At 27.5% G+C, this 13,757-nt stretch overlaps 1 protein-coding gene across 1 annotated transcript in view; it reads right to left on the bottom strand.

Annotated features, from left to right (window-relative positions):
* Window positions 1-419: 419 nt before the first annotated feature.
* The window catches only part of LOC136087416 (uncharacterized), a 33,181-nt gene continuing 19,843 nt past the window's right edge, over window positions 420-13,757 (bottom strand). The window contains exons 2-3 of the mRNA XM_065810157.1: window positions 11,351-11,585; window positions 420-1,252 (exon numbers count right to left, since the gene is read on the bottom strand). Coding sequence (XP_065666229.1) covers window positions 703-1,252; window positions 11,351-11,585 — 785 coding nt within the window. The 3' untranslated portion in view covers window positions 420-702. The remainder of the gene's footprint in view (window positions 1,253-11,350; window positions 11,586-13,757) is intronic.

The raw sequence follows: 13,757 nt of genomic DNA, 5'->3' as shown, positions 1-13,757 counted from the left end.
GATTTGTTATGGCTCCCATAGATTTTTTGTTTGTTCAGGTTCTTTTTGCTTTATAACCTTTCAAATTTAGTTCTTATAAACACTCGTTTATAAGACTTGGTAACATCTAATATGGTTTGCAAATAGTGGTTGCCATTAACAGACGTTTAAACTATTCACAAAGTCCAGCGCCGCTTTTGTAATGAAAATATAACTTTTTTGTCTTGTTTTTTATATTACATCGTTTTTAGTTTAACTTTACTAGTAAACCCTTTAAAGATGCCATAATGTCATTCAATAATAATTTTTTGAATGACATTTAGAATCTAGACAGTTTTTAACTAAAACTGTCTAGGTTCTGCGGGTAGGATCTACAAAGTTGTGAAAATAAATTTCACAACTTTTGTATAACACCTAATTAAAACAAACAAAAAAAAAAGTTTATTATAAATAGCAAGGGATATATATTTTAAGTGTATTAAAGTAGTCTTTTAATTTTGATGTCGTGACAACCATAAGCTATGACAACCATAAGCTATGAATACTGACATTTTTAAAATACAAGTATTAAATATTGTAAACGCATATAAAAATTGCTATATAAATTTTCTATATAAATTACATACAAAAAAGTTCAGTAGTTTATAAAAATATAAAAAATTAAAATCAAAATGTGGTAAAAAAAAGTTTTTAATAAGTATTGTCTTTTATTTTTCAGCAAACCTACTGTTTTTGGTTTTCTGTATCACAAATATTCTGAAATGGATACAAAACTTTATGGAAGTATTGTTGAGATCCATTACAGTTTTTTTCTTTGAAATTTTCGCTAATATTATTCTCAAATATTTCATAGCACGAACGCGTTGGAACTTGTAAGTTGTCTTGTATGTAGGTTGTATATGAAAAATGAAAAGACTGCGGAAAAGCTGGTGCTCTAACTTCTGAATCAATTTTGTATTGTTCAAATACTGCACTATCACGAGGAAAAATGTGCAATGCGTCTCTCTTTGAAAAAAAAGACTCAATACGAGGCAGAGCGTCAGTCTCTTCATCATTCGAAGGTGTTTGCCCAAGAAGATCTTTTACAAGGTTAAGTTCTTCCATTTCTGTACTCATGTCTTGATTTTCAATATTTATTTCTTGTTCAGTCAAAATTGATTCCTTCAAAAGATTTTTTACAATTTGATCCTCCATCGTATTAGTTGATTCGTAAACGCTAGTTAAACAATTTTGAATTTCCGTCAAGCAAGTATTTAATGCGTTTGTGGGCAACCTAAAATGAGATTTTTTATTAAAATAATTTCTAAATATATTTCATTAACTTGATAAACATATTTCATTTATTAACAATCTTAAATATTTAAAAAAAAAGAAGAATAAAATGTGTGATTTTTGACTTTTTCTTTAGAGCAGTTGAAACAGTTAAAAATAATTAAAAAAATCCCGAATAACCGTTTAACTATGATAAAAAAACCCCCAGGTTTAATCAGAGATCCAAGCTTTGAAAATTTAATTTTGTTAAAATTTACAAGTTTTAGCCTGTTAAGTTGTTGAACATGTATTATATATTCATAACTATATCTATAGAAGCAAATGCGCAGATTCGTACAATATTAAAAAGATATTATCATAAAGAAAAGTTTTACAGTTCCTTTATTCTATACTTAACAATTTTAGTTTTAAGTTAAAGTGGCTCTATGGTTAAAAACACCAAATAATCAAGGAAAAAAAAAATTATGTTTTCTTATTTGAAATTTATTCTATATTCAGAAAATATATAACTTTATATACATTCAAACTCAATATTATGAATAATATCCATTTTTTACGGTAGTCTTTTCAGCTTCTGTAGCAACGGCTCTAGCAATGGTGATTTCCTGTCTTTTTAGTCAACTATATTAAATTTTTAGTACTGAATTGATGAAAATAAATCTGGCTATATATCTTCTGTAAACATACCATTAGCTATTCATAATGCAATAAAACCGATATTTTATTGATTTATGCTCTTTATTGGTGTAGCTTCAGCTGTTATTCATTTCAATAATGGAATGTCTGATTTTTAACAGTTTTTGAGATTCTAAGTTTCAAGTTTGGATATCTTGGTAATCATGGTTCGTGTAAAATAGACAGCCGCCGTCAGCGTCATTTAAAAAGAAAATCTTCTGAAGCTTTTAAAAAAAACAGAAAAATGATGAGAGGTGTCAAAAAGGGTTTTATTAATAAAGAAAAGGATGTTGAAGGTGGAAAATCTTACTCTCCAGGAAAATATCAGAAAATATTATTACATGTTTTTTAAATGTGTTTTGTACAGAATTGTTTTTTTCGATATTGTACAAAACTTAAAATAGGTTTTCTTTAAAAGTATATATAAAAGCAATCAACTTGAAATTTTCAGGGTATCTAGTGGGCACAAGATGTAAAAAAGACGTCTTTTGAACGTCTTTTGAACGTTTTGGACGTCTTTTGAACGTTCAAAAGACGTCTTATTTAGGTCCTGTGCCCACTGGGTATGCTCCATAATAAATACTTGAGGGACTGTAGCAAAATTAATGATGTTATTTTAAGTTTGGAATAATTATCTTAACTAAAAAATTGATTTTTATTTTGCTTCCATTGCTTTTATCCGTCATTTTTTATGTACAAACTTTTATTAAAAAGTTCTGCTACAGTCCCTTTGTGTTTGAATCATAAAGATTTTCTTAAACTTTTAGGCTCATTGGATGTATATTTTAGGAGTTATGAAGTTTTAAAAGTGTGTTTATATATTACTTATTTTTTGTTGATTCAAAAACAAAAAGTTTTTTATAATTTTTTGGAGTGAATTTGTAGATAAAAATGATTATTCTTTTCATTTAAAGTTATTTGGAAACATCAATCTTTAAAATGCAGAAGTTATTTTTTAACCATAAAGCCACCTTAACGTACGTCTGTAAATAGTTTGGTCACCCTGTTTGTTTCAAATGTTTAACGTTTTAGTTAACAATTCATCTATAATAGAGAAAAAATGTTTTCTCTATTATAGATGATCAGGAAAGTTTTTATTGCATTTTATGACATTTTTTAAACAAATGATTTAATATTTAAAAGCCAATTCATATGAATTTTTACACAATTATGGGGTTAACAAGAATATTACAACAAAAAAGACATATTAATAAATTTCAAGAAAACAATATTTAACAGTTTTTAAAGAAATTTTCCAACGAAAAGCTTCACTAACGAAAACAAAATGTTAGAACTTAAATGAAGCATAATTATCATTGATCAAAATTAATATTCTAGGAACTCTGTATTAAAGTTAGTGACATAAAAAAAGGCAATATATTGTTTTAAAATATTGACAAATCTTTTAAAACAACATATTGTCTAAAATACATAAAATAATGTTTAAATTGGGAACAGTATTGCCTCCTTAGCTACTAATTGATCTTCGATAAGAGGTTCGGTAAGTTGGATGAAAATAATTGTTTGAAAAAATGATTCATTGTATAGCATGAGCATCATTCTGTACCATGAATATATAATGCTATATAATAGTTTTACAACGTGTAAAAAAATGCATTTAAACGACATCGTTGATGATGGTGTCATCAACAAGAGGTTTATGACAAGTTAACGTCGTTAACATTAAATCTGAATCTGACATGAAGAACCCTTTTGCTCATGCTTTGTTTGTTAAAAAATAATGCCGAGGCGAAAAACTAGTTATTTTGCAATTATATTTCATTTGATTACCGCTTGCTGATTGATTACTTCTTAGCAAAATTTTATTAACTACTCTTTCAATTCCATTGAATAACTTATACATTTGAATCAAGTCACCCCAAATCCGTCTAACAACTAAAGTAGCGAAACCCATTTTATCTTTTCTCATACTATAGTTTTTTTAGTGGCGATATCATTCTTGTAGCACAATGCTGTACCTTTTTTAAGAGATTAATTTCATTTTTAAGACATAGAGACCACAGAAATACAGTGAATTCAATTAACGGTCTTACAAAAGTTGTGTATATAATTTTCAATAATTCACTATTTAAACTTAAAAATGTATTCCTCAGCATACCCAAAACTTTATTTGCTTAACTTGCACATAGAGTTATTTGATTTTTCCATTTCAAGTCAGAGGTAAATACTGCACCAAAATCTTTTTCAGCGACAGTGGTACTTAAAGGAATATTTTGGATAAAATAAGTTCTTTTTGGATAATTTTTTACCAAAGTGCATTATTAAACACTTATCAAAATTAAATTTTAATAGCTATTTGTTGGACCAGTTGACAGCTTTATCTAGGTCATTTTCAAATAGATTAACACTTGCTTCACAATCAACCCTTAATAACATTTTGCATCATCAGCATACATTTTCGAAATATTAACAAAGTTCTTAGGCAAATCAATAATATAAATAATGAATAGTACAGGGCCAATAACCGAGCCCTGCGGCACACCACTAAATGTATCCTTCCAAGATGAGACAATTTCTTCAAATGCTCATCGTAAATTAATAGAATTTGGTTTGGTGTCACTCATATAGTTACAAATTAGTCAATAGAGGGACGCCTAAAAAATATAAATAATATAAATAAGAGAGAAAAAAAAGGAAAGATTGTTAAACAAATAATAATGATAAATGTAATAATTATAGCAATAATACAAAATAATAACAATAATAATAAGGTATCAATAATATTAAGAATAATTATAACACAATTTAAATTGTATGTACATATCATATATAATGATTAAATATAATAATAACATAAAAAGTAGCAATAATAACACAATAGTAAATAAATATAATACAGATAAATAATAAATAAAGCAAAAATCAAACCACTCGATTCGTTAAAGAAATTATATATCAAAGATAACTACAGTACAGAGAGAAATTAGAAAGAAATACACTCCAACAATATATTTTTAAATTGAATTCTGTTGAGAAGTAAATAATCCGTAACATGTGGATATTTATTTTAGACTTTTTTATCAATGCAGGAATACACTGGTTCCTTTGGGAAATAGGTTGTTGTTTTATGATAAACTTACCATATTTAGTTGTGTTAAAAAAAAGAAGAGCTTACTATTTTCTGTATTCCTGCTGTGATGATCATGGATTTCATTTGTTTTAATAAAAAAGTTTAAAAAAGAGTTTGGTAATTTATTTTGGAGGAAGTCAAACACAAAAAGACAATTGTAAAACTTTACAAAATCATGGAGTTTTAGGATTTTTAGTTCAGAATATTTTTTTGGATATCAGGTCTCATTGGTGAAAACGTCATTATTCTAATAGATGCGCGTTGTAATCTAGCAATGCTTTTAAGTAAAAAGTTACTTTTTTGACCCCAAACAATAAAAAAATAGCAAAAGGTGAGAAGAAAATAAAGAAGAATAAATCATTCGAAGAGTTTGGACGGAACATAGTAACGAATTAGAGAAAGCATACTGTTTGCTCGTGTAAGTTTTTTTTAAGATGATACAGTTGATTTTACCAAGTCTTTATCAAGATATACTCTAAGATACTTTATATGTTTTGATGAAAATAGTTTTTTTCCGTTAATTTTAATTTTAAAATTATCAATAGTTTTTTGAGGGGAATGAAAAATAATGTATTCAGTTTTATTGACATTCAATGAAATATGATTACTATTTAACCAGTTATATAAGCAATGAAGATCCCGATTAACTTTTTTACAAAGAGTCGTATCATCAGGATAATGATGTAACATATAATTTTTTAATGAAGAAGATAAATTATTTATATATAATAAAAACAATAACGGTCCAAGAACGAAACCTTTTGGAACGCCATGTTTAATAACTTTATGTGCGGATTTAAATCCATTAATTGAAACAAACTGAGAGTGATCCCTACTATATATGAAGAAAATCAATGATTAGCAATACCACGTATTCCGTAGTTGTGTAACTTTCTTATTAGAATGCTTTGATCAACCGTATCAAAAGCTTTTTAAAGATCTATGAAAACACCACAAGGAAAGGAACTACTGTCAATTGCGCCGTGAATAATTTAAGTAATGCTAATAAGAGCATGAGAAGTGGAGTGATTTGAGCGAAATCCAAATGCCGAATATGAAAACAAGCACAATTATTCAAAAAGTTGTAAATACGAGAATACAAAAGTTTTTCTAAAAGTTTGCTGACATTTGATAATAATGAAATTGGTTATCAAAGCTTGAATTTAATAACTGTAGTTATTAAATTCAAGCTTTGAGTTTTTTTTATGAACTGGGATAACAGAAGCAGTTTTTAAAATATCAGCGAATACACTGGGGATAAATGACAGTTTAAATAGTGCAGGAGAGATATCATTTGCAATAGCCTTAAAAATAGTTATTGGAATGCTGTTAGGTCTCGAGGCCTAGCTGTCATTAAGAGAATGAATAATAGATAATAATTCGTTTTTTTTTGTAGGTTTTATGAATATTGATTTAAAATTAGGATTTTTAAGATAATAATTAAAGTCAGTATTGGATGAGTGAATCTTTTTCTGTAATTCTTCCGGAACTGAAACAAAAAATGAATTAAAAGATTCCGAAATTTTAATGAGGTCATATATCATGGACTTGTTAAAAGATAAGCAGGAAGAATATGAGTTAACTCTCGAACTAATGTTTAAAAGATTCCTAATACCATCCCATATAGATTTCAAATTTTTGGCATTATCATAGAAGAGCTTAGAGTAACGGTTCGTTTTACTACGACGGGTGAGAGTAACAAGTAAGTTTCTATACGTTTTATAAGATTTTTTTAGATTGAGTTTGTTATAAGGATTCTTTGATTTAAGAAATTTGTAAAATATTTTATTTTGTATTTTAATTGAAGTCAAGATTCCTCGTGTTATCCTAGGTTTGAGACACCTTGATAAGCAGCGATTGCTGACTTTTTTTAATGGTGCATGTTTATCTAAAAGAGAATTGAAACTTGTGAAAAACTCTTCAAATGACTTATTAGTATTACCTTTGTCGACATTGATTACATTAGTCCAGCTAATTTTTGAGAAATCACTACATAATTCCTTGCAATTTATTTTTTTTAAATTCCGACAAAAAACGCAGCTTTTACGAGGATTAATTTTAATTTTATAAAATGGATTAAAAATCGGGGTAAATGATCTGATACCGTAGAGATTAAAATTACCGGCAAAAACATATGTAGAAGGTTTGTAAATTAATGTATTCGATATATATAGTAAAGTTCTTCCAAAGTTTTTTTTTGTTTTTGTCTTTTTATTATTCACCTCCTCAAGGCCGAGAAGGCCACTACAGATGAGGAGGCTACTTAATAGTGGTTATAACCCTCTCTCAACTCCGAAACACGAACCTTGACAAACAAGGCCGCTGCGCGGAGAAACAAGTTGAGCGTGGTACTACCAGGGACGAGGTGGAGATCGAACTCGGAACCTCTCGCTTATGAAGCGAGCGGTTTACCACTACACCACTACCGCATTAATTAAGATTTGCACAAAATAAGATTTTGCGGGTGTGTGCTTATAAACATAACTAGTAAGACTTAATGGGATAGTTGGTAGGATGTCATTTTTTAGTTTAGTTTCAGTTATGCTAGTAATACTGAGTTCATGGTTAATATGAGATAAGTGTGAGTTTATTTCGTCAAAATTTTTAATAAGAAAAGCAGAATTTAAATGAAAAAGAGAAAAATTATTTTTGTCGATGTTGGCAGAGTTGAAATGTTCATGTCCATATATTTACAATTAATAGGGTTTTTTCGAGAAGACTTTGAGAGACTCTTTGTCTCCTATTTTTTAGAATTGCTTTAATCCATTTTAACAAATTACCAGAAATCCAATAGCATTTAAGATTTATCAGTAGTCTTTTATAGGGCACTGAATCAAATGCCTTTGCGAAGTCTAAGTAAAAAAATCTACAGGTATTTTCTGAGATAATACGAGATTACATTTAATGTCTCAATAAGGTTGGTTAAACAAGATCTTTTTTTAACAAAGCCGTGTTGATTTTACGAAAGAAGATTATTTGCATTTAAAAAGTTCATAATTAAATCTCGCACAACCCCTTCTAGAATTTTACAAGGTACAGAAGTGAGTGAAATTGGACGATAATTTAACGGTGACAGCTTACTTCCTTTTTTAAATTGAGGACTTATATTGGCTAATTTCTCTGAACAGGTAGTTCACTAAGCACAATGGTAGCTGTAAATATATGTGCAAGCGGTAAAGCTATTCCATATGCGCAATTATTTAAGATTAAAGGTTCAATAAGATCTGTTCCATACAACTATTCTGTATTTAAATGTTCAAATCTATTAAGAATATCTTTGTATGAGAAAATCTTTGTATCAAAATCCAAATTTTTATTGATTCTAGACGCAAATGCTGGCAAATTAAAGTCATTCTTACGGACAAATACATCTTGGAATTTAGTAAACTTACGATTTGATTTTGGTCATTTGTCACTATTCCATTTTCATTAGTTAAAGCTTTTATCGAGTTATTGATCTGTTGTTGTCTATTCACATGTTTGTAAACTAACTTTGGATTTTTCTTAGCCAATATTACTAGGTTTTTTTCATAATTTTGTCTAACTTTTCTTGATTCGCTTTTGCCCATCTTGCAAATTTTTTTGTATTCATTCACGAGAGAAGAAACTTTTCACTCTGAGAAACAGTTGCGAAATCTAAAGGTCTTTTTTAATTTTATAAATTTTTTAAGATCATTATTAATCCAACATATTCACTTTTTGTTATTATCTAACTTTTTAATTGGAATGTACTAGTATGTAGTAGTTATGTTTATACTTCCTCATTTATAAAAATTTTCTGATCTAACAAAACTTTGTAACTTAGAACTAAGTGCCCTCTTTCAATATTTTATAAAACTGGATATGATTCAATTTGGAATAATCTATTCTCTTGTGTTGTAAATAATAAATCAAGAGTGTTAAGACATTCATTGTTCAATAATTGAAACGTTGGAAAAGAAACGTGCTGAATGAGAAAGTGATCATTTAAAATATCATAAAATCTGTATTCATGAGAGCTATCATTGTTTATAACACCTTTGGACCTATATCATCAATTTTATAACACCTTTGGACCATTTGATGTTTGGAAAATTGAAAGGTCCCTCATAATTATAATATCCTTGAAATTGTGTTTATCAACATGAGATCTTTCAGTTTAAAATATCTTATTAAAGATATTTCATTTCATTTGGTCTGTATATACATCCTAATAAATAACTATTGTTACAGATATCTACCATCTTAACAATCATTTCTATACAAAAAGTAACCTTCTAAATTTGCTATCGAAGCCTTTCTGAACCAAGTTTCCGTTACTCCAATAATACATGGATTTACATCACTACATAATACCTTGAGCTCCTCCATTTCATTATTTAGCGAAGTTGCGTTCATATATAAACACGTAATGTGGTCAATCAGCTTGTAGTTTCTTAAATTTGACAATTTTGTTTCCACGAATAGCATATTGAAATGTAGTATCAGCAGCAAGTTGAGAGTTTAGCTTCTTTCTTGTTTTTATTGAAAATCTAACACTCTCTCTGCTTCAGTAAGATCTGGTGAAATATACACGTTTTTAAGGTTACTAATGTTTCTTAATTTTTTCGATTGATACAAAAAAGGGTTTCTCATACTGGAATTTTCTAATTCAGCTAAAATCGGACCCAGTGTTTCCTTCTTTTTTGACCGCAATCTTCTCACATTTTTTGTTTTAACCAAATTGGTTGCTTCAATCCTTAGATATAAACTTTCTTTGAAAACATTAAGCATAAAAGGTTTAGAATAAATTGGTTACATGTATTAATTACTTCATTAATAAAAAATTCATTATTTTATGATGCTAGTAATTAAATTATGCAACAGTTTTTTAAACATTAAACACCTCGATGAAACAGCAACTTTAAAATCAATTTTTTGTATCTCAAAATACAGTAAAAATTACCTGCATTTGTTTTCAAAATTGATGGTATTCTTTTATTTTATTCTGGACAAAAAAAATTGTTTTTCAACTTTTAAACAAATTAACTTAATATTCACTGATTTTTTATTCACTTAATTTAACTTATAGCATCATAAAATGATAAATCTTTTGTTAATGCAGTAAATGACATATGTAACCAACTTATTTTAAACTTTTTTCAATCTATGATGAACAGCAAAAAAATTAAATATACAAGATTGCAATATTGCAATATTGCAATATTGAAAGAATATTGCAAGTTGATGTAGTATCAATATTAAATGAATAATTACAGTTATGAAATTTAAATAAACAAGGAGCTAGGCTTAGAAATTTAATGGGAAAAATATTCCGGAAGTATTCAACAAACTAGCCATAAAAAATGTATCGTTGTCCAGCTGATGGCTTTTTTTAGTTCTTAGGGTTTGGTTTGTTTATAAGTATACTTCATTACTTTTCACAAACAACTGTTTATATAATAATAGCATTTTACTTTTAACTGTAGTTTTGTTATAAATATACCTGGTAAATTAATTTCTTATCTTATCACAATTTGGATTGACATTTTTTTTTTCTAGTAAAAATTATCTTTGTTGTTATTAGTAATCTTTGCAACAGGTACAGGCTGGTACTATTATTGGTTCGTAAATGCTGGATTCTTTTTTTTTTTTTTTTTGACATAAGTGGCAGCATCAAATGATGCAAGATTGAAAGTAAAAGACAAATATGAGCTAAAATTACTTATTTGGGTTGCATTCTCCACGAAAGTAATCTCTAAGAATTACACATTTTAATCCGTTCAAGCAATCCATATAGATGTGTATATCTTATCAGATTAGACAGACTCATCGAAAAGTACTTAAAGAAGGACAATATTTTTTTCTGTCCTGATCTTTTTCTTCACATTATTCACTTAAAGTACAAGACTAAAATCTAAAATCTAAAAATTTGGAACTTTTAAAAATTAGTTCTCCTGAATACGTTCAACTAACAAATTTTGACCTAAACTAATATTGATGTACAATAAAACTGGCAAGCTAAACAAATTAAGCTTAAGAACCAAGATCACATTTAAGTTTTTTTCTAACCAATTAAACAGTGATGACTTTTTGTCAAGATTGAAGCTTATATTTTACCATCAGAAAATAGAACCAATTTAAAGAGAAAATAATGAGGAAAATAGTATTGACAGTAAACAACACATTACTAAAAATGGAAATGAGGAAGAGTGGTGTCTATCAAGGACAACTTTATTATTGCAATTAGAACGGATTGATTAAATGTAATTAAAAATTATTTTTAACATATTTGAAAAATGGTAGGTGCAACATAAATAAATGCTATGTCACTGATATAAAAATTAAGTAAGCAATTTAAACAAATAAAATTACTCTGCTTTATGTGATATAGTGGCTAACTCATCTTCTTTCATTCTTTTTTCTTTTGCTCGACGATTTTGATACCAAACCTTCACTCTTTCAAGTTCTAAACCACATAGATTAGCTATAGTTTCTTTTTTTTTATTATTAGGATGATTGTCTAGTCGATAAGCAGATTCCAAGATATGCATTTGATCATCTGTAAAAATGGTACGATCTTTTGATGGACGAAGTGAGAGATTTGTTTCTAATAATAAATTTTTAATTAAAAAATGACATAAATACATACTTACATACATAAATACATACTTACATACATACATACATACATACATACATACATACATACATACATACATACATACATACATACATACATACATACATACATACATACATACATACATACATACATACATACATACATATATACTTAAAAATCTAAAAACAATCTAAAAACAACAAAATTGTTTTAAGTAAACTTTTTACCAACAATGTTAAGCATTATTTAATTTATTAATAAACAGTTATTGTTATGGACGAGAAAAAAAAGTTTCAATACTATTTAGATACTGGCTATGATGAAAGTTAAACCAACATTATTAGAATTTATGTAAGCTTATAATCAGTTTCAACACCAATATTATATTATAGAGGTTTAAGTAGAAAATATATACCCAGCAAACATTGTTTTAGTGGATTTGCAGTGGACCAATATTGGCATTTTTTAGCGGTTCATTGGAGTTTTGTTCATCGGTTTCTTAGTGAACCATTAGTGGCAGCCGCTATAAATGGCAAGTCGATAATTTTCTGACATTTTAATAGTGGCTAGTCATCGACTAGCCGCTTTTGGTGGCTGCCTCTAATGGTCCACTAAGTAACCAATGAGCAAAACTACAGCGCTCGGCTTAAAATGCCTATATAGGTCCACTAAAAACCCGCTAAAGCTTGTTTGCTGGGCATTATAATATATATATATATATATATATATATATATATATATATATATATATATATATATATATATATATATATATATATATATATATATACATATATATATATATATATATATATATATATATATATATATATATATATATATATATATATATATATATATATATATATATATATATATATATATATATATATATATATATTATTAATCAGTTTAAGTAGAAATCAAAAGTTTTGGCCAAAACCGCAAAATAAGTTTCTAGGTTTTAATTGATAAAATTTCCCATACCCATTACTCATACCCATGCAAAATTTAAACATGTGGAAGTTGTGAAGATCAAAAGCAAGAGCAATAGATGTATTTGAAAAATTGGAAATATACAAAGAAATAGAAAAGTAATTCAATTATGATTATATTCCGAAAATTTAATATAGCTAAGTAAAACTGTAAATTTGAACAATTTTGAGAATACTATATCGATTATTAAAAGTATCTAGGTGCCATAAAAACTTAATGACTTTTTTTTCATGTGTTTTAAACATCTGGTTTAATTTACGCAAGTACAGAGTGTAAGAGTTAAGCAACAATATATGGCATAACCTGAACGACCTAAACTAACAACGAGTAAGTACTCGTAAAGATATAGAATAAATAAATAAATTAATTTTTCAAAATTTATTTCCTTATCCTATATCTTTAGTAATTGATATATTATTCTATCTAAAACGTTTATAAACTGAAAAGAAGTCAGACATCAAAAAAAAATAAAAAAGCTTGCTTCTTTTTATTTTTTTAAAGTACGTATTTTACAAAACATCAAATTAATTTAAATCGGGCATAACAAAGTTGTCTCGATTTTTTCTCAATAGGCTCCAGAATGCTATAACCTAGTTTATTATTAATCTCGGACTACCCTCTTCATTAAATATCGAGTAATTTACAAAAGCGCGGATCATATTTTGGAAAAAAAATCTTGTAGATGAAAAAAAAGCAGCCAAATAAATTCATCAATCACGAACAGAAAAATACCTAATTAATATAATTTAAAATACCTAATTTTTTCAGGAAACAAAAACTTTTGAGTGTAAAGACATAATGCTAAGCAAATTAATCTATTTTTGAAAGACAAGTCAAAAGTCTGTATTACCATTATAATAATGTTTGGAAAAATATTAAATGTCTAATCTCATAAACAAATTAACAAAATAACTTGACAACCTAACAACTGGTTTAATGAGCTACAAATGAATAATTTGCTTGCTATAAAATCGCCGTACCACTCTGTATTCTTTTTAATAAACCAATAAACGCAAGGCTCAATAAAAGACTGATAAAAATGAATTAAATATACACATGCATTTAAAAAAGCAAACCCACCATCTACCTATGATTATTACCCAGTTGTAATTACATACGCATTGTGCAACGTCTTTTTACTTGTTGTGTCGAAACTTATCT

The sequence above is a fragment of the Hydra vulgaris genome, chromosome 11, assembly GCF_038396675.1.
Source record: "Hydra vulgaris chromosome 11, alternate assembly HydraT2T_AEP".
Lineage (NCBI taxonomy): Eukaryota > Metazoa > Cnidaria > Hydrozoa > Anthoathecata > Hydridae > Hydra > Hydra vulgaris.
The sequence above is the reverse complement of the archived record's forward strand: the minus strand, read 5'-3'. Positions and strand labels throughout refer to the sequence as shown.